Raw genomic sequence first — 27,993 nt, 5'->3', positions numbered from 1 at the left:
TAGAAGAGCCAACTATTAGACATATACTTGAAAAATTTCATCTTCAAAGCATTCATAAACATGCTCCTGGCATCCCTGTGAAGCAGAGCAATATTATCCATGCTGCTTACCTGGAAACGTACAACAAGGCAATTACTTTTATTTGACAGTCTTGCATTTGCTTGAACGTGGAGAATGTACCATAATTGTCAATGAGTTTATTTTTGGCCTTTTAAAGCGATTATCTATCACATTAGTTATCTGCTTACACCTCTTGAGAACAGCAGACTGTCATCACATACTCTGGGGTACACCAGGAGTGGATCTACCCACACAAAACTGTAATGCCACCAGGCATGAAAACTGTGGCACAACCTCACAACGTGAAGCACATCCTCAGCGTATGTGTGTGTTGCAGTAGTACCACAAACTGTTGCTAACAAGCTCAATTATGTGTACTGTAAGTGTACAGAGAGGATGGTTGCATCATATATGTATACAGCTCTCCAATCATAACAAAACCTACACTGCACTTCTCTCATTGTTGTTTTAATGTTTATAATAGCCTCTGTATTCATAAACACTTTAACATTAATTTTTAGTAAATATGGCAACATAAGGATTTTTTTTCACCCCAGGATCTGACACACCAACTGATACAACACATCCCTCTCCTTCAAACTTTTAACTTACCTGCCCACTGTTAGCCAAGTCATCCACAGATAGAGAAGGGTCCAGCCTCAGAGATAACCCAAAGTCACAGAGACAGCAGGTTAAATCATTTTTCACCAGGATGTTGGAACTCTTTAGGTCTCTGTGCACAACAGGTGTTTTGGGGCGACCACAGGGTGTATGATCACTATGTAGATGGGCAATCCCTCGGGCCAAGGACCCACCCAATTTCCAGAGGTCCTCCCAGCTGATAATGTGCCGTGTGAGATATTCCTGCAAGTTTCCTCTAGCATGGAAGGCAGTGATCAACCAATACTGTTTACCAAGATCTGTCTTACGCTCCTCTGCAGTCAAGAATTGGAGGATGTTCTCATGCTTGAGGTTTGCATCTGAAAAAATGTCTTTCTCAGTTTTCCAGGAGGCATATTCTTCATAGGGGAAAATCTTTACTGCCACAGTTTCATACTGCTCTGATGTATTTTGCTTCAATTTGGCTTTATACACTTCAGCAAACCTTCCTTTGCCAACAACAACGTCCAACTCAATGGGCAGCAACTCTGTGTTGTGGTTGATGTTGTTGGCACAGGTAGAGCTGATGTCCGAGCGGTCATCATCTAGCATAATGGCACAAACATCACTGCAGTCTTTATGTTTCCTGGGCTTAACATTCTTCTCCCATGCCTTGTTGAGCTTCCTCTTCTTATGAGTGCGGTAGGCATAAAAGATAACAATCACAGCAACAGAAATCACCAGTAATGGGACAAGACTTATAATTGTGACTTTGGAAATTTCATCTTTCTCCTCTGGCTTATGAGGGTCATCTGTAAAGAAGAACAGAAGGAAAGCATACATTAAATGATATCATAGCTCCATGCATACAAGGGGCTGTCAATAATTATATTACTTATCCAGAGTGCAATACATAATCTCTTCTTTTAACAGTAAATTATAAAAATTGTCACTGTTTTCTTAATTCAAAATGTCATTTTGTATACATGCTTCCACTTACTAGGACTTCCCCCTCTGCTTATAAAAAGCCAGAACTGAATGAGCAAGAACCTAATGTTACTAAACAGCTTTGCCCTTCTCTCAGGTTCCTAATACATTATGGATGAAACCTTCACTTTCCTGAATAGAACATACAAAGTCTCCTCCTCTTACTTGATCAATGTATTCTTGACATATCTGCCCCTTTAACCAGTAATGACTGGAACACATTAATTTGTCTAAGATAAATAAATAGACGATGCAGTATGCGAATTCCCACTTGCTCAGTTATCACTTTGGATATCACTGGTATATTTCAGTGGGATCCATGTAAAGGATCCCATCTTCAGGAAGCCCGTCTGCACACAACTACTGCATGTTAATAGTCAGGCATAATATGTATGCCTGCATACACATCTGAAAAAAAACCCCTCATTCTCATAATTTGATGTACGTGAAAGAGTGTTGCTAGAACAAAATCAAACACCTGTGTTTACACAGGTGTTTGAATGCTGCAGGCACAATCAGGCCTGTATAACACATCAGAATTGTTACACACACACACAAAACAGTTTACTTTTTGCATGGATTTATGTATCTGGAAACTTCCTCTGTGTGTCACTTGCTGGCTGTACACTGGCTGTCCTGCTGTAAAGCAGTAGATGGTTGACTCCAAACTCCATAGCTGGTGCGGTCCACACACTAACGCATTCTTAGGGAATCTAACATGTAGGGAATATATGTATCGGGAATATATAATTCTTCTTAGGGAACCTAACACGTAGGGAATAGAAGAACAACAGGGACATATTCCAGAAAAGGAAAACGTTCTGGAAATGCTACAGGTCATTATTCTAGAGGCATGAACTGCCCTGTCACCTCTAGAAGTGACCTTCTAGTTCAGTATTTCTTAGGGAAGATAAACAGTTTAAAAGAGAACAGTTTTATTCTGAAAACAGATTAAAGAAGGAGGGTCAGACTTTATCTAAACCTGATTTGATCGGATACATGGAATGTACTCTCCCAGCCTATTTCTTCCTTTGAGTCAGAGGAAATGTTCCATTTTGTCTTTCCATGTGGGAGAGAACTGATTGGAACAAGCCCTGGGAGTCTAACCTGAATGGACTAAAACAACTGAAGCTGCAACCAGAGTTAAGAGAGCAGCTTGTGGTGGCAGAATGATGTTCTGGTGGATGTTTACAGCAAAATCACTGACTCAGGTTCCGTGTATTGGGCCAAATAAGTCATGAAAAGTTTAATAAGCTCTGAAGGGAAGTTGTCACTAACTGCATTAGCCACAAGCCTCCATTTCCCCTACTCTATACCTCTCAAAATGAAGGTGAACAATTCTGGACTGGGTAGGAGAAAAGAGTTTTCAATTAGAACAAGCAGTACCTCTAACCCTCAAGTTTAATTTGTTATACTTTCCCATTGGAAACACAGTTAGCTGGCAAGCAGGAGGAGCCCTCAGCATTCAAAGGCAGGTGATGGGACATCTGAAGAGTATATTCTTTATTTGGAAGAAGGCCTGAATTCTGAACCAGGATGTGCTTCCTCTGTTTGAAAGGTTCATCAACCAGATGTACATCAAGTAATTCAATCCTAGCCTCTCCGATAAGGCTTCAAGGAAGAGGAAGTGCCTTTCTAACACTGACATTCCCAGCTAGCACAGGTCAGTGGCACTCACTAGCAGCACCTACAAAGCATGTATTTCCTTTACTTACGCAAAATGCCTTATAAGCCAAGTCCTTCTTCCATGCCTATGCAAACCACAAATCCTTATCGTCAAGTGATTTCCCTTGGCAATAAAATGTTAGTAAACTTTAAACATTTTAAAGTTTAAATAAATAAAAAAATACCTAAAAGTTCATCATAGATTACAGGCACACCTTTTGCTTTTCAACATGTTGAACAGGGGAAAAAAACATAACTTTTTAAAAATGTCCCTTACTGGAGTAATATATTTTAAAAGCCCAGTGTCACTGTCAGTAAATAGAAGATCTGCACTGTTTATTCCCTTGTGCATTCTTCACTCTCAGAAATTCTGCTTATAAAGAACTTGGGAAACACCCCTGTGGAGAAGAACTGACTATGTCATGGGAAGGCTGTTTCAGAGTTTTGGCTGCAAGCAGGCCACAACTGCAGGAGTACAGTTATGATCTGTAACAATGGGATAAAATAGTTTTGATAAACATTTGAGGTTCTGTTCTGTTTTTTGTTATTTTTTTTCCTTGACCACAGAAAAGCATGCTTGAAGTTTAGACTCTGCTCTTGGAGCTGAGTAACATCATCTGTATAACAAACTATACTTTTAAACAAAGATGACCATGCCTCTTCAGAGCTGCTTACGTCCTTTTTTATAGACACAGAGCTACAATAAGTAGCCCAGATATTTGAAATACAAATGTCTTTCTAAATGAGGGAGAGAAAAAACAAGATGTATTTGTTCTCTTTTCTATTTCTCTATGACTCTAAGCAGCTGGAGGTTAGCTGGGTGCATGTTCAGCTCTAACTGAGAAGAAACTCACCCAAAGTCACCCACTCCTGGACTTTTATGGCTACCTGATCATTCCTATAATGCTCTACAACAGGATGTATTATTTTGGCTTAGGGCTGAGAAATCTCCAGCAGACTTCACAGCCCCATTTGGCTGCTCTTCCTTTTTTTGCACAAGAGAAAGTTCTGCCTGTGGTGCAGGGGGATTTCTGGGTGGAAGGAGAAACTGTTGATGTTGCAAATGTCACTTAAAAGAGAATGAAGAAGATTTTTTTAATCAAAGCAGAAGCTTCCCTTAGCCACTTCCCTTGAACACTGCACCCCTGTTGCAAAGTGACACATCCACTTTGGAACAGTCCCTTGGAAGAAGTAGGGAGTCAGACAGTGAGAAACATATAGCTGCACATCCCCACCTAAAGCAGCAAGACAAAGAATGTGTTCATTTTCAGTTTCGAAGACACTACCCAAGTCCCACTCAAGGCTTGGGAAGTACAAGAATGAGCACCCAAGAGGGAGAAACAAGTCTCAGGACTCACAAGGCTAAGCTTAGGAGGGGACTGAGCTGCCTGCCAGTAGAATTAAAGGGGACAGCAGCAGCAAAGAGTTGGCACAGACGTCTTGTCCAAGCAAGGCACTTCTGGAATTACCTTTGATATTGACTGGTGATATGAATGGAACAAAATCAGTCCTTCCAGGACAAGCTAAGGTTGGGGTACTTCTCTATTGAATCTACGTACAAAGTCAGGGCAGGATCAAAATTCAGAGCATATCTGTATGTTTGCATGGTGGCGAGCCAACATTTTCTGGCTTGCCTACAGGAATCTAAGAATAAATATGTTCATTTGCTTATAAATAAATACATGTGACTCAAACCCCAGAATTTCAAAATGGGAGTACAGCTTCCTCTTTCTGAGCACTGGAATGAGAAAAACCTAGCTACGCTGGCGGGCAAGGAAATGGTTAAATTAAACAGCCTTTCAGGTTTTGCAAACATGCTCCTAAATAACTTTCCCCACCCAGAACTATTATTTAGGCAGATCAGTCCTTTCTTAAGCTTCAAAAGAGCCTATTAATATAGCATAACAATAGAGAAGCTGAGCTAAAAGAAAGCTTCCTGTGTGGTTTAAACTAAGCACAAACCATCTGCACAACCCTTAACACTACCTAAGCCTTAACAGTAAGGGAATAGGGCTCAGGTGCCAAGGAAAATGGAGAAACTGTACAGCTCCTGTTCGGTCAGGAAGCTTCAAAGCACGGCATTGCTTTGCCTGCAAACTCTTTAAGTTGGATTGGATGCCTTTGATTGAACTTCGGAAACAAGAAATAAAACAATGGCACTAAAATTAGGATCCCCGCCTTAATGCACAGGGCAGCAGAAATGCACAGCCAGTACTGACAGAACTGCTTCAGGGCTATTTGCTGCTTCTGAGAGTTCTAAAGTTGCTGCCTATCCAACTGCTAGTGAAAGCCACACAACAGGTTAAGAAAGTATTTGATATTGGCAGAACTCAGGTTAAACAGATTGACACTGATGTACTGCAAACTTGTCTTAAAATCCCTCAGAAACACAGTCACAAAAGACGAGGCCAGACCCAGAACTGTGATCTAGTTATTTTGCAAGCTCCTGAGACACAAAGCAGCCCTTTGAGCTGACTGGGGGACAACTCCGTTTTGCAGCAATTCTGAGGTTTCAAAGTTTGGTTTCAATTCCACATTGGAATGAAAATGAACACTTGTTTAATGTTTTTGCATAAACAGAATTCTGTTCAAATGTTGCAATTTGGCAAGAGATGTGAGTGCTGAATCCCCATCAGGGAGGGGAGTAGTCTGGGGTATGGGAGCTCCAAGTTCAAGCCCTGCTTTGTTGGATTCAGGGATTCAGGGAAGACGATTTCATCTCTGATTATTCTGAATCAGGTAAAATGTGAGTTTGAACCTTACATGCACACTGATTTCTGGGCAAGACAAGAGGTAATAAAATATGAAAAAGTCTGCCCATCTCTTTAGTGCTACTTTCTAGATGCAAACTAATTTAATAAAATGCTTTATATTCAGTGAATTAAGTTTCACAGATTCTAAGCAGCTGTTTGGGGCAATTTAGTTTCTCTCTATTGAAGAATCCTCAAGTGACAATGAAATTCGGAAGTTCAGTGTCTCATGTACCTTCCTAATTTTGGTCTTTTTAGAATTAAAATGGCTTGGAAATCTTCAGCTAAACATTTTTAGACGAGAAATGTTGATTTTTTTTGAAACAGAAACTCTGATTCTGACATTACTGTACTCTTCCCTGAAACTCCTGTCCTGAGGACAAAAGCGGCCAGAAGGTTCATCCAACTCTTATGTTTAAAAACTTCTGCTAATTTTACTGGCTTTTGGGGGAGGGGGGGCAGGAGGGCTTTTCTCTTAGAAAATGGCTGATCTTCACACAAAATACATGGAAATGATAAAATTCAAATGCTACATTTTTTTTAAGATTAATGGAAACACTTTAATTTTCCATCCTTGTGGGGCAGGAAATCATTTCTACCCTTCCTTCAGGTCTACACTGAACCATCCGATGCCAGAAGACAGAGATCAATAGGTTTTAAAACTAGAGTGGACTCTATCTTGCTATCCAGTGAAGAATAAATCCTGACATTTCTTGTAGACTTTCCTGAAAATTAAACTCCTGCAGCCATTCCTGAATTGGACCAGAGGTTTTCTGGACTAGGTAAACGAAGTCTGTCAAGGCCAGTAACTTGTATTTGGTATGTCTTCATCTTTTAGTCTAAAGAGCATATTGCCAGGGTATCAAAAACACAGCATCTGCTGAAGCAGCCTCCTGAGAGGCGCTAGCTCTGGTAGTTGGAAGGTAGTGGAAGTGACAAGGCAAAGACATTTCCACAGCCTGTTTCTAAAGCTCTCTTTCTAAAGCAGTGGTATTCTCATGGCTCAGAATTTGGACCCTAAGGATGTTTCCTTAAAGGTGTAGGAACCCATTCACAAGACCTTTTGGATCTTTGCCAGCACCTGAATGTTGCTCTGTAGTCAACATATGGCTGGAAAACCAGACTCAGCCCTCGGAGTGCTTACTGCAGGCCATCGCCCAGGGCCACTACATACTTCCTTGGAGGTAATAAGGCAAAAGTAGTTTGGAAAGTACAAGCTATGGCACATTCAATGCTGCACACTCCTCTAGGGGCCAGCAGCTTTGCCCTTTGCACATGACTAAATATGGGTGATAAGGACACAAGATATCTCCGTCGTGCCTGGGGAAAACTCCCTGTTACATGACCTAGTTATATATATGTTATATATTACATGTTGAAAGAGTCACGCGTGTGCATCTATCGCCTGATGAGAATGGCTGCATCTTAGTCACAGGGGCAGAAAGGAGACAACTGGATTGCCTCTGGGCGGTTTACTCCAGTGAAAAGGCTGAACACCAATGATGTAATGGATATTTTATCTATTGTAAGCAGAATTTCATTTCTCAACTGATTGCCAAGTATGCTATTCAGCACTCAGGAGGGTTTAAGAAACTCTTAAGCTCTGAGACAGAACAAACAGTTTGTTGCCCATTTATTCCCTCACTGCTGGCTAGAAAGTGGTAATTCCTTGGTTTGCTGGCACAGCACCCATTTGTTTAAAATCTTTCACCCCTGGATGCATTCCCTTCTTGTCTCTCCCATTCTAACAGGTCACTGTGCGTACGCAGCATCTCACATATTTTCACTTCTGGAGCTGAGCTTTCCTAGGCAGCAGTATGAAAGTTGATGTATTCTAACTCTGCACGATGTGCCTGTGTTTCTGAGAAACATGCCTGAGTTATACAACTCAGTATCTGCTGCTGTTTGCTGGTGGTTTTCTGGAACAAATCAATCTCTCTACTTTCAATATGTTCCAACAGATGCCACACATTAACCACTATTTTTATTCTCAGCCTGAATTTCACCCCTTCAACCTTTCCCAAAATATTGTGTTGCCAGTGTTAGTTACAGTTTGTTTCTGTCTGTAATTATTAATGTGTCTTCCGTGACAACCTGATAAAAGGTTGGCCATATTCCCACACTTATTAAGCTCTCAAGTGATGCAAATTGTAACAAATATGCCAACCAGACTGGAAGAGCTCTGCCTAGTTTGTTTTTACACAAATCTGTAACTGAGCTCTGTATGGTTATTTTCCTGGGAAGCAAACAATATAAATAATACAGAGCAAAACAAAATTTTGGCTTCTTTTGCCTCTTTCCATTCTATAATATTTCCTTTCTGCCGCTCTAAGTGAATCAGACGTTCAGTATTAGCCAGCCTCTCCTTTGGTTACACACAGCTGCAGGCACTGGGTGGGACCCTGTGGCTGCAAATACCTAAGAGGAAACACAGAGAACAATGCCAATACACAAGCGGTGAGAGGCTCCGTGCAACATTATGTAATGCTACTGACCTCTTTTATGGGGCAGCTGGAAGACAGTTACCTTCTGAACATGTTAGTTGGATAACAGAAAAACAGATTTATGAAAGCCTTTGTTAAAATCCACTTGGAAGTAGTCCAGCTGTAATCATCTCCCTTCTGCTGTTCCTTGAGCACTGGACAACTCATCACACGAGTATTTATGGCCTGGCGGCTGTTTGTGCACAGGTCTTTAGTCTGCTTTTAAGTCTGAGATCCTCCTAGTTAGTCAAGTAAAATCACTAATGCTTTGACTCTAGTAAGAAGAGGAAGAGGAGAGAAAGAAAGGAAAAGACAGGGGAAATATGTTAGAGACAAGTGAGAGATACGAAGTTAAGGAAATTCTAAAACATTACCCACATCTCTTGCGATCTGGGCACAGGACCAGGCACCACACAGGCATGCATGTGGTGGTTCAGGCAGCAGAACAACACTAGGTCTCCCAGGTAACAACTGTTCACAGCAAGCAATCACACTGCAAATCCATAGCGTGCAGCTCATTTGGGCAAATGACTCAGCCATAACTGATTAATCAAATACTTGCATTTCCTACACCCTCTATTAGCAACTATAGTAAACTCATGATCACTGTGAAGATTGTTAACAGCAGAACACCCTCCCCTCCTTCGACACACTTTCCCAATTAGCTTCATTATTCTTATAAACTCTTGCTGGCCTGTCAGTCATCTCTATAACTGAAGTTTCTATATTTCAAGGCAACTGTTTGGATGTTTCATACACTCATTAAAACATTGTTGCTGCTAAAGATTCCTCCATATTATGACCTGGTGTGGTGGGAATGCCCAAAAAAATGACCTCATCTTGCATTAGATGAAGACATAAAAAGACTACGCGAACAATCCCAAAGGCACCCCAGTTGCAATCTGCATGGAAATCTGCATAGTATGGCAAGACAGGCGAGGATGAAAAATGATCACCACATGAATTATTAGAATAAAATTACTATAAACCAAATAGAGCTGGGCTACAGGTCTGCAAATCCCATTTCCAAATTTTAAGATCTCTGCAATTCTGCTTGGATTTGAACTTGATGCCCAGCATAAAAACTGCATATTTAACGACAATAGTACAGGCATACCTCGGAGATACTGTGGGTTCAGTTCCAGACCTCTGTAATACAGCAAATATCGCAATAAAGCGAATCACATGAACTTTTTGCTTTAAAAAAACAGGTTATGTTTATACTAGACTGTAGTCTATTAAGTGTGCAACAGCATTATGCCTAAAAAACCAATGTATGCACCTTAATTAGAAAAAAATTATTGCTAAAAAAAGGCACAATAAAAACACAGTATCTGTGAAGTGTAATAAAGCAAAGCACAGTAAAATGAAGTATGTCTGTACTTAAAGGATTTATTTTACTGTTTGCTGTCTCCAGTGCTGGGGTTACCCTTTTGCACACTGCTCAATGAATGTGTCTGAATGAGCCTGTGCAACAAGAAGTCGCATTGCATGGCAAGGTAGGTCGTGCGCAGAGTGCCATGCGGGTATCCCATTTCCTCAGCTACAACGGGTGCCTGGTCATCTCTGCCCACGGATATCAGATGTGGTCAGATCTGAAGCTGGAAAGAGCACAGTCCTACTTGGCCCGTTTGGGCAAACAAACCTTGATCTCTGCCGAATAGCTTAGGATTGTTAATAAAGAAGAACATTGTTAGGCATTTGTCATACTTGCCCTGGCTAATGAATAGAGGCTGGGAGATGGTGTGACGAAGAGAAGGCTGAGACTCAAAGTTGCCCAGACACCAAGGGAGGCCTGGAACTGTGCTAACAGCTACCTGGTTCATCATGACAAGTCAAAACTCAACAGGGCAAAGCAAGATGTGGAAGATCCACCAGACATAACTAGACATCAGCGGGGAAAAATCACTGGCAGTCCAGTCCTGTGCTCATCTTTTCCATGACAGCAAGGACTGCGCCTGTGTCTGCCACCTAGCCAACTTCAAGCCTGCCAGAGCCTTTTTCCTCTCTAGTTTGGCTAGTCAGTGGTTTTGCTCCCTGATTTTGCACTCTGGTAAAACTAACATTAGACATTTGAATAAATAATAATTAAGACAGACTGGCATTGAATTTCACTGTAAGAAGCGTTTTTCCACCACAGGGGTGTAAGCTGCTTGCCAGTCACCCATAATTTTGTTTGGCAAAAAAAGAAGGATTAAAAACCAAACAAAAAGTAGTCAGATTTGCAATAGCTACCTGTCTTCTGCATATTATTTCTCCAAGAACTACAGAACATTGTTTGGAGTGATTCTGCATGCATGGTTTTGCACCAGCTGCCTGAAATGCCACAGATCTGAATCAGGGTCAGAAGCCCCGTACACAGCAGAACTAGAGGCATGTTTAGGCACGTGTCTGAAAGTCTTGCCTATTTTGCAGACTGGCAATTTAAATGTAAGTCCATAGAAGAAACCAGCATTTAATTTGATTGTAACTACTTCAAACATTTCCAAAGCCATACTCAGGTGAGTCACAACACCTCCCATTACTCTAAACCTTTAGATGTTTATGTTTAAAAATGGAGTCAGGAGGTTTACCCTTCACAGTTGATACTGATACAAGCCAACAGTGCTACAAACAAATTCTTCTTTAAGCAATAACAGCTCAGTTGTGAATCACTGCAATGCAGTGACTAACCTCTGGTGGAAATTTGGAGTTGTCTTACTCACAATTTTCTTTCTTACCTCAGAATCACCAGGAACAAACTAAATCTGGTCTGTCTTAAGTGTGCATCCAGGAGAAACAAGAGTTAAAACACTGATAATTTATAGCAGTAGATTGAACGGAATAGTAGTGAAAAACTACAATCTTTTTATCATCTCAGTTTGTCTTAATAAAAGAGTACAAACACTTTTCTTTATCAGGCTTTTTTAGACTAGCTTTTGTCCACTCCCTAAAACTACAGGATGTGCAAAACCACTGCAAAAATTCTTGCTCCGGTGTACAAGAAATGTAGAGAGAAAGAGAGGCAAGAACAATGTATGGAAGAGATCTGGATGACAGTCATTCCAAAGGCAAAATTATTACAGGCTATTATCTAGTTGTCTGGAGGAGCCGTGGACCAGCTGGCTGTGATGTTCTGCTCAAAGTTAAACACAGACAGGAAACCGCATGTCTGATACTGTAAAAATCGTTTGTCTTCCTGCCATGGCTAACCAGGCAAGCAACCCAAAGGGGCTGTTTTCATTTAAAAGAAACACTAATCCACAACAATAAAAAAAGGAATGACAAAGCCTCAATTCTTCCCCCTCCCAACTGGAGTTAATGCTTGTGTTCGTGAATGAACTGGAAATGATACAAACTGAAGTTTTACATTACTTTAACTTCTATGTGTAGTGATTCACTTACTACATGTGAATGTGGGCCACGCTTTTCATGAGTCACACAGAGTGCTTACAGCACATGACCCAGAAGGAAAAGCTCAACTCTGAAGAGTGAAAGGAATTTGGGTAAAAGACTGGGGTTCGATTTGTACTACAGCTCCTTTTAGTCTGCACGGAAAGTCTGGGGGAGCTGCAGAGCTGATGGGAATGAAGGCACTTGGTATTGAATTTATAGTATGGTTTTCATAAACACAGACACAGAAGACACACATTTGTCAGAACAGTTGTATTCAGCTACATAGCTCCAGGAGAAACAGATATAATGTGACTAATGCCTAACAAATTAGCCAAAATCCACAGGGGTGTGGTTCACTTTGTGTGAAACCTCTAGATAGCTGACACACAGCAAGATCTTTTCAGTGGGAACACATTCTCTTCAACAAAATCAAGACAATCTGTTAAAATTAGGTACTAGGTCTACCACGTATGCTCACATCATAGATCAGCAGTCAGGTTGATATTACTTATAAGGTATAGACTAGGATTGCAGGGTAAATTATTAAACCTACCTGATCGAAAAATGAGCAGATCATTGCATTCTTCACCTGTACAGGAACACATGAACATCAACCCCCCATTTTCCTTCTTTTCCCTCATCAAACACCGCTCTGAGGTGGAGTCATCCAACATGTGACCATAGAGTGTTTCCTGGGGATCATGGCATATTGTTTCTAATGTCACATTTTCGTCATTTTTCCTCCTGAAAATGAAAAGGCGAAAATTGAAATCAAAGGAGGAATATTTTACAAAGGGAGCAGACAGGACTGTGCCTGCCTGAAATTTGCCTCTTCTGAGAACTCAAGTGAGATTTAAAGACTATCATATGTTCTTCTCCAGCTTTCCTGAATGGGGTAAATTTGGCTGTCTGGACTCTTCCCACTGGGGCATTTTTACAATTGCACAGCTATTTCTGTGTCATATTACCACTATAGTCCAACAAGTATCTTTGAAAATCTCACCCAGAATTATCCAAGCTAATGCTTAATGAACCACCGTGCACTTCAGAACATACTTTTGGGGTTTGTGGTTGCTGTGCAGACAGCAGAAATCTGTGAGGAACTATGACAAAAACTGAATTATTCCCTCCAAATCTGAAGAATTTCTAGCGAGCTGGCCATTTCTGTTTTGTTTTTGAAGTCTACAATCAGCATAATTTCTGCACCAAAAGGATTACCCTTATAATTAAAAAAAAACACAAACACAAACCAGTCATAGAACTGGTGTAAACTACAGTTGCCTCGCTGTCAGGAAAATATTTACAGATGATAACCTGGACTATATTCCCACTTTTTGTCCTGGTCCACAGATTTCATTTCATTGACACGAGACTCAGAGGCAAAGAACACTTTAAATACAGTTCTCAAATCATTTGCCTTTTGGATAAATTGGCATGAAAAATCCAGAATGTATTTTATATTATACTACAGCCACTTTATATGGAAATAATAAACACTGACCAGTTACTAAAGGAGCACAGGACAAATACGGAACAGCACACGGGACTGATCCTACATTTGAAGTGTCTACTTCCAATTACGCTGCACATCTCAAGTAAATGAACACAACAAATCTCTCAATAACTGTATTAATTACGTCTTTCTGTAAGTGATTTTAATTATGTTCTTAAAGCAGCAGCAACTTTGCAAATACACAGTTCTGTTCCTTTTGTCTGCTTACAAACACATTAAGAATGTTTCTGGTTTTCTTTCGTAGGGTTCACTTATTTATTGAAGGGCAAAGCTCCAGTTTTCAGAGTGGAATTCAAGCTTAGAGTCAACAAATTCTAAAAAAGTGTTACAACTCATTTTCATATACTCTTGATTTCTTTGAACCTAACATATGCTATATGAAAAGCCCCCACTACCAAGAGAAAGTATTTCTACCTGTACATGGTAAATAAGCCTCCTGTGATAGATCTACATAATCAAGTCTACTCTGAAACCTGAGAGAGAATTCCCTTTCTCCAGCAAACACCACCACAATCCTCTCCAAGTCTCAGATCTGCTTCTACTGAGTGCTGTGGATGAATGCAGTTTAATGGTTTGAGCAAAAACGTGCCTCTTTTCCAATAACAGGATAAGCCAGAACAGAACTGCTTTAGAAGAAAAGAAATCCCCAGAGCATTTCATATCAGAATTGTTAAGCTCAAGCAACTCTCAGTATGCTGAGCACAGATATGAGTTGGAAGCAGGGGAGCAAAGCCTGGCGAGGTAGCAGGGACATTCTGAATATCAGAGCAATGGAGGAAAGTGCTTAAGTAATGATGAATGAGGGCATGCTCCCCTCCCCACCTGTATGAAGAAGTAACTTACCATATAGCTACACAGACTTCATTATTCTTCTCGCAGATTGCAGTGATGTTGCAGTTGCTCCTGCACTGATCTTGGTTGGAGCAGGTTGTTACTTTAGTGTCACAAAATTTGCATAGGTTCGGCATTTGCAATCCATTTTCCTTATTTCTGTCTACAGGTGACATAATTTCAGCTTAAAAAAAAAAAAAAAAAAGAGAAGGAAACTCAATAATGGTAGATTATCAGATTCCATTATTGTTCATTATGAAGATAAGGTTTTTATAATGAAGCAGATATTCCCTCACACTTTAAATTAGAAAATATTCAAACTTTCACAGCTACCAATTTTCTTTACAACACGGCTAGTGCCACACTGTCAAGAACAGGTTAATCAAAATGAATTTGAAAAGTGAAATAAACTCCTATTCACTTCAGAGGGAGCAAAACCTGCTTTATAATTTACAGAGTCAAGCTTACTCTGAGTCCAGTTTGCACTGAAATAACTACTCTGCAGGCAACCATTTGCATTATTCACAGGCAGCGTAACTGTCCCCCACGTACGATATATTGCATCATGGTCTATATGCCAAAGTAACTGTGGACACCGTAATAGGAATGCACGTTAGGTGGGTGACATAATTATGATATGGATCATGATGAATTTTCTAAGTTTGTCTTTACTACCCCGAGGCATAACCTGGGTGTCATCCCTAATCTGATTACTGTTCATACAGAAAACCACATAACTGAAACTGACTTTTAACTTAAAGTAGATGGTCTGCAGAGGCTGTGGGTGAAACTCAAGCTGGAAATGCAATAGGGTGTCTGTGCAGTTCATGTAATCTGCTACTGAAGTCTTCCTGGGCTAACTCAGGGGGACTTGAACTCAAACTAACTTGCAATGACAGTCTGTCTTGTAGAAGTCTACTTTGACTAAACAGCTACATTTCTGCACCCAAGCAGTGAAGAATTACTTGCTTACTACTTCTGAGTCTTAGCACTCACCATCTGCTTCAGTGTGGTAGGAGTAAGGGAAGAGGTATTTTTTGTCGCAGTGTTTGAATTTCAGGAAACATATTTTTAGTTCAAAAGCTATTTTGAAAAGCCAGCATGACTACAAGCAACAGAAAATGCCAACATGAACTTTTTTTCTAAAGCTTAAATGAATATGCAATTATCTGAAGTGGAGTAGACTATGTACAACAGTTTCAGTCTGACTCAGTTTGTAATATATTTGGAAAAGTAGGTTGAACCGCTTTAAGGACATACTGGGCTTCATATAGCACAACCCTTGTCTTGTAGCCACTTGCGTGTAAAATCTATGTTCATACCGCTCTCTGCGGTCAAACGTTGCTAGTCAACTGATAATAGGCAACCAGGGATTTGTAATTTCCCTCTCTCCTCCATTAGCTGAGAAATCAATTTTTTCCTTCTAGAACATCACTATTTACTACCATTAAAATATTTTATTACAGGAATTAAATATACATGCTTTTTCCAGAAGGAAATAAAAAGGCCTCTTGCTAACATTTTCAGTGCATCTATGAGGCTTTATAAGGGAGTGAGAGAAAAGTCTGCCTTCTTTGCCCAAAACACACATCCTTCTCAACACTAGCTTGCTCTGGTACTGACCTACCGTCTCTGATCTTTCTGCCATTGTCATCAGCGGCAAAACTCCCAATGATCCCACACAGACAGGAGGGTTACAATGAGCTCGCTGGGAGCACTTCACTCCACAGGGTGGAGAATGTTGGCAGGATGTTACGGGCTGGCTGGATTTTAAGCCCCAGGTAAACATTTCTTGTTCTTAATTATTTGTGTTGCAACAACTCCCAGAAGCTATGCAGAAGAACAAAGCCTCATTGAAGTAGGTGTGGTAGGAACTCAAAAGGTCTTGAATCTAGTGTGCTACAAAATTTGTGTTCATATAATCATCATTATGGCAAATTGCTCCTCTCTTCTGGATGGTATCTCTTATGTATCACAAGTTGAAGAGAAACTAATAGCTGTATTGATTTATCTAGCTTCTAGTAATGATAAAAACAACTTGATAATGAAGGACTGTCCATCTACCCGGCAAGAGACAACCCACGGTTCTAAAAGCCTGGATGAACAACACAGACAAATATCAAGGGAGAGATGAAATGACTCACTCAAGTTCACACAGGAAACCTGTGGCAGGGTGCCAACTGGCTCACAAATGAGCACAGGGGAAAGACATCTGCTGCTCAAACCGCAAAAACTTTAGCTACATCTACACTGCTTTCAGCTCTGAGCTCACATGCATCTGTGTTTCACTGGGCAGCTGTGTTGCGATGGATGCCTCTACCACAGGCATGGTTCAGTCCTCTCCAGGGCCTGTAGCACTGGATCCCGAAGCGACATGAAGGCAAGTTCTTAGGTACAGTGACTCAAGTACATTATGTCTGTTGAGAGTCAGGGCTCATTCCTGTGCCATCCCCAGCCATGCCAGGTTCTGCCAAGACTCACTCACTGGAACAAACACATGAAAATATGTTTGAACCTCTTCAAGGAAGGATCTCCAAACCAAGGAACTTGATTAAAAAACAAAGACGAAACCAAACAGCTCTCTGGAATGCATCAATCCACTGCAAAGTCACAAACCTTAAGTTTCCAAGTTAGAGTGGTAGGCCTTAATTCAATTACTAGCAAACAGCTGGGTAGTTAGGCTCAGCTAACTTCTGGACAGGTTAAATTAATGGCAAAAGCTAACAGGGTTTTAGGACTTCTAGAACTGACTACAGTTGAATCTTCTTCCAAAAATTCTTGTAATACAGGCTGTCAGTGCAGTGCCTGTCTATTCATTCCTCTGGTAGTTCAAGGCACTGGATAAACTGCCCAGGTGGACAAACAAGAAAAACTTCCATGCTTCAGCATAGGAGATGAAATCTGGAGTTCGATGTGGTCCTCTGACCACAGGCTGCTACTAGACTCTGAGGACTTTGAAATCCTGGAAATATTGGTCTCCTTCCAAGTCACGTGAATTCAGATCTATCTGTAATCAATAAAACCCTGCCTGGAGAATGACTAGTTGGTAGCATTCTTCCTAAGGAAGGGTATTCACTCATTTCCACAAGCAATAAGTGGTTTGTGACCAGCAAGACTGCTCCTCTGTTTGAAGCCACTTGAATGTCCAACTCTAAAAATTCTTAACTATACTGCTGTGCCTTCATACCCCATGAGCCAACTCCTCAAGGTTTTCTCCCACCCAGACAAACGAAGTCCCTTGAACACTGTAGGAAGAAGCAGCCTTTCAGTTTGCATGGTGGGGAAAAAAAAAAAAAAAAAAAAAAAGTGGATATAATGGGAAAGTAAATAGAGAAAACAGATTTTTACATCTGAAGGAAGTCATCCTAAAATGTGTGCTTGTCACCTAAAATTTGAGCTTTGCCATCTACTCTTTAATGTTAGTTTTCTTCTTATGACTTCTACAGGAAGCTTAATTCCAGCTTTCCTTGCTTTTTTTTGTCCACGGAGAGGTCTCCAAATAAAAGTCTGTGGTTTCTTGGCAATGAAGCTTTCAACCAATCAGTTCAGCATAGATCAGTCACCATGGTTAAAATACATGGAACATGCAAGTCAACATGTGGGCTGAATATTATGGAAGAGCTACCAGAGCAGCCACATAAGAAATATCAACTCCATGGGTTCCGGTGGAGCCAAGCTTGCAGGATAACACTTTTACTTTACGGTTCACATCTTTTTTTATGATTTCTCAGGACATTGTATAAACAGTATGCCTCACCCAAAGTCTATGGACTGTCTTGAAGTTGTTTGCTTTGTGTCTATTGCTTGTAGATGTCTAACTCTCATTGAGGCCTCAGGCTATAGTTTACATTCCTCCTATTTATTTTATCATCATTGAAGAACTCTCAAAAGCCAACATCATTTAAATAAAGCGCAAACCAACATGTTGTCTTTTGGGGAATATCTACACTGGAAAACTTTATTTATGTCTTAGGATGCATTTCAGAAGCAGCAGCCAATTTTTCTTACTCCTATCTCATAAAATACAGTTACTGCATTTATTTTCTCTCATCCAGTGCCTCTGGCAAATGTATACTTTAAAAAGAGTATTGCTGAGCAGATCGATCCCATCCCTTTAAAAAATACTGCTGAGGGAGATGTTGGGATTGGAACTCAACTACTCGGTCACTGTGAAATAATTCCACATGATGGGAAAGCCTGGAATTTAAGAATTGACTCCATTACATCATGGAAATCTATAAGGAGGAGGATGCCTTTATCATAAAGCCTTGAGGGAGGTTATTCTTGTTCTCCCAAAGAGCACAACTCCATGGCATCATTTCTCAGTCACTGGAAAGCACGGTAGCAGCTATGAAGAATGTCCAAGCTCTATTACCTTCTCATCCAACAGAAAGACATAGACTTTTGCCAGGAACAGTCCTAAACTCAGCTTTTTTTTTTCTGTTTTGCCTACCACCCCCAGTGCACGATTTATATCCTCAGCAGAACTTTGAAAGTGATGGGGACACCACCAGCATCATGAAAGTGCAGAGATCACAGTGCAAAAGCACATTCATTGCCTTACAGTAATTGATGAATTAACTGCAGAAGGGAAGGAGTCCAGGAAAATGTGTGATCCGAGCTTTGCTTTTACGACCCGGATAAATCCTGATGGCCATTCTTAATTATATTAATTGTGTTCAGTGTAGTAATACAAGGAAGAAAAGACAGAACCATAATCAACTTGAAAGATTAAAAAATCATGAGTTATAAAATCAGAAATCTAGCCAAAGAGATCACTGAAATAATGCAAAGGAAAGACCCCAACCAAGACTCAACCACGGAACAGCTGCTGGGTTATCCTTTATTCACCATTGCTGCCTCAACTCTTGGAGCACATTTCAGTCATGTTTTGAAAATTTGGCCATAGACAGGAGGGTTGGAATTACTGTCTAAGTTACAAAATAAAAAGAAAATAAATCACTGGAATACAGGAGGCTGATCTTCAAGAAAAAAATGTCAGCTATCATATGACTCATCATAAAATCACAAAAGTTGGCAACATTGCAAATCACCTAGTAACTTCCATGGAAACACCTTCAGGGGCAATCCTACAAAATGCGTGTTTTCCGTTTTTCAGTTACAGCTGCTAATTCTGAGCTTAATGCCATCATGAGTTAAACTGGAGTGTCATGCTGTGGTACATACTCTCATACTCACTAAATGAGTATGAACTCATACAGTTCATACTGTCTTGGACCCTTCTTTGGGCTGGAGTCCTTTATCCCAACTATGGTTTAGCCCAGTAGGATTACCATGGGCACCGGACTTCCGTGTCTGTTTCTATTATCAACAGTGACTACTATCAAGAGTGCTGAAACAGCTTCTGTAAAGCCAAATATGAGCTATCTTTTACATACAACTAAATTATGTCAGAGTAAAGCAGGTTCCATAAGTGTTTAGCTCACCAGATATTTAACTGTCCCTGTGGCAGGACTCCAGAAAACCACATTCCTACAAAGCCTTTTGCAGAATCTCTCTGTCTTGACCTATATCATATATAATAGTCATAGATCACTGATGTCACCCTGGTCTGCCCCTAGCAACTCACTCCCTTTTTTCCCCTTGGAACGTGTTTGACCTCTTAGGTTTCCTTCTGATCTTCAGACTTCTGGCCTAGCACAACAGCTGCCTTAGTGCTTGAAATCATGCCTTTACAAGGACCAACTGAACTTTTATTTGCAAAGAGGGACCTCGTGGGGGCTCTGCAAAGGATAAAGACCAAACTAACTTCCTTTTTATGAATATGTTTCTTTGTGAGGTAGTTGGAGGAGATGCATACCACGGCTTCTCCCTATCACATAATGGCTTTTGCTCATCATATGAAGAAATCGTAAGTCACGTCTATCCGATGGCAACAATACAAACGTTAATGCAACGAGAGAGACACATAGCCAAATAACCAATTCAATCACAAAGCAGCCACTATAAGATGAGGGGAAAGAACAGTTTGGTGGGATCCACAGACCTTCGAATAGTTTACGTAGGCTATGACCTGCTCTTCAGCCATACCCGAGAAATCTGCTGGCAAAGAAGGCGGCAGACTAGGTACACTGTTCGAACAAGCTAGACCTAGCCAGAAGTAGTTTGGCCACCTCCAGCTGAAGGAAGCCAAAGCAGAAGAACTGCTTCACAGCAGGAAGGCCACTGATGGACTGCACTGAAATCTAGGAAAGCACTATTTCCCACCTACCAGTAGTCAAGAAGTGGAAGAAGGTACATGCAGAGGGAGAAGACAAAGGAAGAGGAGCAGGAGTTAGAAAACTTCATTTAACTCATCTCTGCAGTGGAAATGACTGGCTTTTTACGGCAAGTGGAACTGGTAAAACTTTGCTTTAGGGATTGCTGCAGGCACTGACACAGAAACTAAATAAAACCTGGCAGAAGGTGGAGGGAGGGTCACAACCAGAGGAAAAAAAAGGGAGGAAACAGCATACTAAGCTGGAGATCTTGAAGATAAAAATCATTCCTGCATTTCAAGTATCAAAGTAATGCTGTTTTTATCCACTACTTCCAAAATAAGCTTGCATTAGCAGTTTTAATCATGAGCTAGACTCTCCTCACTGGTATCGGGCACGACAGCGAACTGCCTCAAACATGCCTAAGAACGGAGCTCGTTGCCATAGATTCCTGACTGACATCGGTGCAGATATGAGGAGACACCAAGCTCATCACTGACAATAGAAGTGTGAACACATTCTGAAAATGAGGAATAAAAAAAACCATTATTGTGATGCTTCAAATAATGAGATGGATTTTTACCTACAGGTTTTTAACTTGCTGCTCTCTTCCACATTTTCTGGCCACTGTTTAGCACTCCATGGTAGGCAGAACAAAAGAATACTGTCTCCAGGCCAAAAGGCTGAAAGAAAACTAAATGATGGCTTCCCATAGGGCACTCAAAGGAACGTTTTATCTTCTCCTGACTTTAACCCGAAGCCTCCCTAACACAGACGGTAAACAGCACACAGCACTGGAGAAATGTATGTGATATAACATGAAGATCAAATTATTCAACTATGACTACAGGGTCTAGGGTTTTTTTCTGCATAATGCATTAAGTTTGGAACTTACTGGAAGCTGTCTTTGGTGGTTAACTCCTTCTGTGGTTTCAGATATATAGCAAGTCTTGAGTACAGCAATGCTCATCTGGTTCACAAGATTAGGAAAAACAGCTTTCCTGCTTCATTAGAATAAACATGATTCATGGTTCAGAACTGACAGTTGCACAGCTAATTCTGACCTGTCCATTAACAAGCACATCCTGCAACTTCATCTCCTTTTGTATTCTTGCCTGCTCAGTGAAATCTGCTATTAGTTCACTTGAAACAAAGCTGAAAGAGTACAAACACTTGAGCTTTGTACAAATATTATTTTTCCAACGTACATGCTCTAAAAATAGACAGCGGTCATTCAAGCACTATACAGTTATTTCTGTGATATAAAAGGAAGCAAGATTATTTCATGACAGAAGAGTCTCTGTGGCAACCCCTCCAACATTTAAAGTGGCACCTCCACTCTCAGCTACAGAGCCTCAGCAAACAAACCTTTGCAATTGAATCTTCTAAGTAAGTTGAATGGAGTTTCTGAATCCATCGTACCTCTCCCTTCATCTAGTTGAGAAAGCCTGTTTATAGAAACATGCTTCTCTCCATTCCTGCCCCCTCAACAGTCACATCACCACCACCAACCTACTTCAAAATATGATAGTGCTCTTTGTTCTTCATAATGGCATTGGGGAAGGTGAATCATTTGTGCTGAAAGAGGCACACGTTCCCTCCAAAAGGTTAGTCTATATTTCTTTCCTTTATCTCTCTTAGTACAAGAGAAATAAGGTATGTTCACTTTAAAGTATCATTAAACATATTTTCAAGGGCCTATTTATTAAACTCCCAGTTTCCAACAAGGAAATTCAGGAGTCCACCCGGTATGGTGGAACAGTAGTTTAAGACATTTTCTAATAACTACATGGCCAAGCTGTTTCTGTTAGCCACACAGGATTCCATAGAGACACATCCTGGATCTTCAGTTTATCTGCAAGGCTACTGAATACGCTCAGTGCCCCATACAAGCTGGAAAATCCATGAGATCATCATGAATCCTATTCCTAAAGGTATCAGTGCTGCTTTCCCGAAGGCATCCTGTCTGTCTTGTGATGCAAAGACAAATCTTGTGTGCTTTTTAGAAGCATTCTCACTTTAGAGGCTACAGGTGGGAGGAAGGCAGAGAAGTTTTGAATTCTAGGTCACAGGGCAACTGATGGCATCTTCTGCTAAACTTCTGGGCAGCAGAACACATCAGGATCTATGGTGGGGGCAAAGAGGCTAACGTCAAAAGCACTGTGAACTTCATGCTTATACCAGGTTACCAGACCCTGCCACCCTTCCCATGGCAAACTTCAGCTGTGGTACTTTAGATGGACAGAGTAGGTGGGCACATGGATACAGTTCCTACTGCTGCCCTAAGCTCCCACAAAACACTGCACAACCAAAGCCATGCAGAAATTAAAAATAGTAACATACCTTGGCCAAACACTCATTAATGACAATCCTACAGGTCTTTACTCATATTTAGTATATGGCCTTGTCATGCATAACATTCCAAATGCCTTCAAGTCACTAAGTGCTGGCCTGACACACACACACCATGATATGAATTTAACTGGTTAAATGAGATGGGTGGAGGTCTTAGTTTTGCATGTGGATCTGCAAATCCTACTAAAGCTGATTTACCTCAGTATACGCTGTATTAGGAACAGGTCTAGCCAGTGTCAAAATTGAGACTTATCACACAAAAGTCACTGTGGTTTACTCAATTACCTTAAAATCAACTACAAATTCAAGACGTATGAATTCTGTATGGGGAAAACACTCCCATGTTACTTGACTATCACTATCTTCAACAGTGATAAGCAAGGTTGGAGAGATGGCAGAAAATCATCTTTTCCCAAATGCTAAATAGTAATGTTTTAAGTACTGATCTCTACAGTGGCAGCATGCAGCAACTCAGCTGGCAAAAAGCCATATCTTTCTCCTGAAACTACAGTTAACTCTTGCTAAAGACTTAACTACAGTCACACTGTTGCTACATGTATGTCCACTGAGCTCTAGTGTATTCAAAAGTGCAGACTAAGGTAACTAAAATGTAGAGGAAACTGTGTAAATAATACCTAAAAGCAGCTGCTGTGCCTTATGAAAAGTTAATACAGAGGACTAGATGTTTATTAATACTGCTCGAACACTCAGGAGACTGGCAGGCACTTGCAAGTCCTTTCTGATCTCAGAGAAAAACCTCCAGGAAAGGTCATGAAATATGTTAGTTGGGGGGGAGATTTTTGTTTGCTTTTTATAGTACTGAAAATGAAACACAGACGTTAAGACTGTAACAAATCACACAAACCAGGAAATTCAAAGTTACATCTGACTCCCCCAGGTTCCCTTTGATACAGCTAGGTCGCTTAGTGAATCAGAAAAAAGTATCACTCCCGTATTTGCTGCTTCACGCTTTTATTTGTCATTTTATTTGCTTTTAGTAATATCCCCTTAAAACTACTGACACCCTTTCTGAATGGGTTTTGGAAGTCATAAAGTGATACTCATCTTCCCCTTTGAAAGGCTCCTGCCACATACAACATTTCAGAGCCCTCAGTGGATCAATCCTTCGGGGATGCCACTGCAAAGCCTTCTTCACACTCAACACCTTTTCTAACATCTTGTTTTCATTCCTTTTTTGTGCAAGAAAGCACATTTTGAGGATGACAATTGTCTGGTTCATGAAGAAGTCATCAGACTATTCTAAGAAAAATGACTAATTTGTTTCTCAAGCATTGTGAACAACAAAGATCTTCCCTTTTCTTTTTCTTTCTATTGAGGCCATATAGAAAATATCTGCGTAAACAGTTTCCTTTTGCAAAAAAGCAGCACTGCTGCTCCCTTGCCCTGGTTATTTGCTCACATCCCTCATTGCACTTTCTCCTCCCACACAGAGGAATCAGACCACATCTTCCCCTGCCCCTTCAAAAAGTCAGTTTGACCCAGAACAGTTCTCCAATCTAGACAAATATCTGGCTATGCAAACAATAAAGAAGGTGGTATGAGGAGCAGGAACTCCTGGCTAGGGTGATACAAAACTATGTATTTCAACAGCAGCAGCACTGCTGAGAGCAGAGTAAAGTCTCTGAATCTACAGCTGTGGTTACTTCTGGGGCAAGCTCATGGGAGAAGGAATGCAGGCAGGCTTACTTGTGGTGAGAGATAGCTACAGGAGGAGGAATTCTTACTACTACTTTCTATTTCTAGGAAAAATCATCTAGATTTTAAGGCTCATAGTTTAGAGGGATTTCAAGCTGTGAATGGCTGTCCCAGGGCAACATGGGCTCAATTTCCCCAGCTTTCTGATCCTTTCTCTTTTGCTGACACCCAGGCTGATCAGCCCAGAGTATCCAGCCCCAAAGGCAGGGCTGCACCCAAAGACTCTGCATCCTAGGTTGTGGTCAGGCTGCCCACCATGCCAGGGACACACAGGACCTGCTGCCTACTGCTGTCTCCAACATGAGCAGAGCCTACTTTCAAATGCCACTTGCTCCAAGACAGGAGGTCACAGACCTTCCAGGAGAAGAAGCAAGTGCTCTGCAGTTATTCTTTTCTTCCAGGCATCACCACTGCAAGGGCAGAAAGGACTTTCCTAGGACTCATCTGCATGAGCTACAACACTTGGAAGAGCACTCCAAGGATTGGTGTTTCAGCCCAGAAATATTTGCAGAGGCATCTCAGGATGGGCCACGTAGCTGTTTAAATCCAGCATGAAAGTAGATGGGAGGCTATTTTGACTTTGTAGTGTAGAAAAAGTATACTCAAGTGTCTCAAGTCAGTTAACAACATTTATGGAAGACATCTGAGAAGACAAGCGTTACTCTGCGACAGTTTCCTCAGCAGTACACAGACCTAGCAGATGTCTCCATAGGATGCTGAAGCAGTCAGATCAGTCTTGTTTTTAGAATACACATTTATAAGAGAAAAAACTACATAAAAAGGGACAGATAGGGCTGTCTATGAAACATAGATATCCTCCGTCTGAAGTGAAATTCTGCTGCAGACCTGTAATGTGAATACAAAAACAAAATTCAGCCTGTCCTCCCTATTCTGCTTTGTTTCAGTGGAAAAGTCTCCGGAACATTTACCTGAAACCACCACTAGTCTGGGAAAATGCTCTGTAAACCCAGACAAAAGTATTGCCTGAGTTTCACCTTTCACTCTGAAACTTTTGCTGAACTTTAATTTCCATCTCTGATTTCAAAGGGCCTGATGCTGATAGCACTTCATTTTCTGTAAACTGGCAGCAAGATCCCATGGAATAAAACTTTAGTCAAATGAAGCCAAACCTAAATAATGGATTTGGGATTTAAAAAAAAAAAAAAAAAAAAGAAAAGCAGTCTGAAAATGTAATTGGAATGGACTTGATCTGTTCAAATACCAGTTTAAGTGTCACATTCACCAGTAGGAAAGACGTCATAATTATGAAGCACAAAGGGCACAAATAGCATAAGACAGACATAAAAATATTCTAGGTACAATAGCATGGTTTGGAGTACATAATTGTAGTCCTACTGTTCAGCGTTTTATTTTAACCTAGGTGGAGGAATTTAAATTCAAGTTCCTTGATGTTTTTCCATGCACAGCTCCATATTTCACCTCTGTACTGGCCCTTCACAAGCGCACCTTTTGTGTCAATTGCAGTATGTTCAAGTCATGAGTTAGGGGGTGCTTTGTGCCTCTGACCAGACCTTGCACATTCTTTAAGCGTGACCTCAGCAACCTATACAGGCAGGAATGGAAGTGATTGAGCAAATTGGCTTCAGCTACAGCTCTTAAGTCCACCTTAAGCAAGGATGTGCTCCTCATGGAGAGAGCCTCTATCTTGTCCAATAGAAAACAACATGTTTGTATGCTGGTTGGTACTGAACCAGACCAGAATTTCTATGGTATTTTATAACACACCAGTAAGTATGGGGAGAAGCTGTGTGCACACAAAGACTCACAGCTGTCCATTCAAAATAAGCATTTAAATAGATTAACCAGACAACTGCGCTTTCAAACTGGCAATCCTTACACAGTTACATGATTCAGAGGGATTTATAAATATTTGTTTTTCCAGATAAAAAGGCGGTATTAGTGGGATTTTTTTTTTGAAGCGCATTCACTGCCACTATCCCTCCCTTCCAGCTATAAACAAACAAACAAGGAAACACAACAAAAACAAGGATGTCTTTAGGCTGCAAAATTTGTAATCACAGTTTAAACCTTGCGGATTTTGGTTTAAGCTTAATGTAAAAAGGCAACTTCCTAATGTAACAAGCATATAAGACCTCATTTTGTAGACCTTTGAACTTGAGGAATATTTGAGAGATCTGGAATTTAAGTTAAGGCACATCCCCTGACCAAAAGGATGATCCTACTCTGGTACAAGTCTACAATATCACCTATAGATTCTGGTAAAATAGAATTCTGTGCAATTCTTTCTCTCCATCTGAATATAACTAATCCTTCCTAGTCTATTTGAAAAAGTGCTTCCAAATAAGAAGTCTCATTTGATGAGTCCACATCCTTGACACACACAGAGGCTGCTCTGTCAGTCACTGATGGGCAAACATGTTTATGCGGAAGCTCTGTGCAGAGCTCCTTTTTACTCTAAGGAGCCATTTTCCTCCAGGAAAATAACGTTTATGAACCTTTCTGTCCCCACACAGCAAGTTTTGAGAGACGGATTCAGAAAAACAGTATGAAAAAGAAATTGCTCTCTTTCATAATCCATCAGCTCAGCTAAAACAGTAAACCAGAGGAAAGTTAGACCCAAATGTAATCCTTTGGGAGTAGAATCCCTTTGAATGGATTTGAGGCAAAAACACACATCCTTCTCAAATTCAATAGCTTGGATGGTTATATTTGTCTCTGTCACGTTACATGCAAAGAAGCAGAATAACAGAATTTAATACCCTGGGGATAAGTTCTCTTGATAGATGCATCTAACTTCCACAACTGGTAATGGATATTATATACTGAGTACTGAGAAAAGGGCACATGCATGAAAATGTGCACTTCTAATGATATTCAGCCTTAGGAAAACTTTCTTTTGCTGACTTCTACTGCAAAAATCCTACTGGTGTGTCATGCTGTTACAGAGAGATCAGATTTCTTGGTAAAGAAGTATCTCTACCAACAACACAGCATCTCCTTTATCTGCCAAGGGTAAACTTGCTAATATACCCAACAGGTATTAGCTATTTCTTTTAATGTGTTTGCAAATGACTCCCTCCAGTTATCTTAGAGACTCTAAATCAGTAGCTGGCAATACCATCCTGCTGAAATAAGGGAAAAAGTAATTAGCTCCTTCATTTCTGTCTGAGGCTGAAATTTTAGTGGGCTTAAAAGAAAACAAAAGCTCTAGGTGTGACCTGCCCATTCTGAAATAAATAATTTTTTCAACCATATAAATACATCTTTTGAAAGTTCACTGAAAGGTCCATATCTCTGCTATTATCTCCAAACCACATGTACAAAGTGGTTCACAAATAGTGAGCATTTTAAGGACAGACTCTTCTGCATGCGTGCATGGTCCAGCAAGTAAGCCCCTACATTAAAAAAAATTAACCCCAGACAGTAAAAAATCTGCACATAGGACTATAACAATTCAC

At 40.6% G+C, this 27,993-nt stretch overlaps 1 protein-coding gene across 1 annotated transcript in view; it reads right to left on the bottom strand.

Annotated features, from left to right (window-relative positions):
• TGFBR2 (transforming growth factor beta receptor 2) overlaps positions 1-27,993 on the bottom strand; it is a 61,255-nt gene that overhangs the window by 19,194 nt on the left and 14,068 nt on the right. The window contains exons 3-5 of the mRNA XM_009570383.2: positions 14,277-14,448; positions 12,474-12,664; positions 673-1,472 (exon numbers count right to left, since the gene is read on the bottom strand). Coding sequence (XP_009568678.2) covers positions 673-1,472; positions 12,474-12,664; positions 14,277-14,448 — 1,163 coding nt within the window. The remainder of the gene's footprint in view (positions 1-672; positions 1,473-12,473; positions 12,665-14,276; positions 14,449-27,993) is intronic.

The sequence above is a fragment of the Cuculus canorus genome, chromosome 2 (assembly GCF_017976375.1).
Source record: "Cuculus canorus isolate bCucCan1 chromosome 2, bCucCan1.pri, whole genome shotgun sequence".
NCBI lineage: Eukaryota > Metazoa > Chordata > Aves > Cuculiformes > Cuculidae > Cuculus > Cuculus canorus.
The sequence above is the reverse complement of the archived record's forward strand: the minus strand, read 5'-3'. Positions and strand labels throughout refer to the sequence as shown.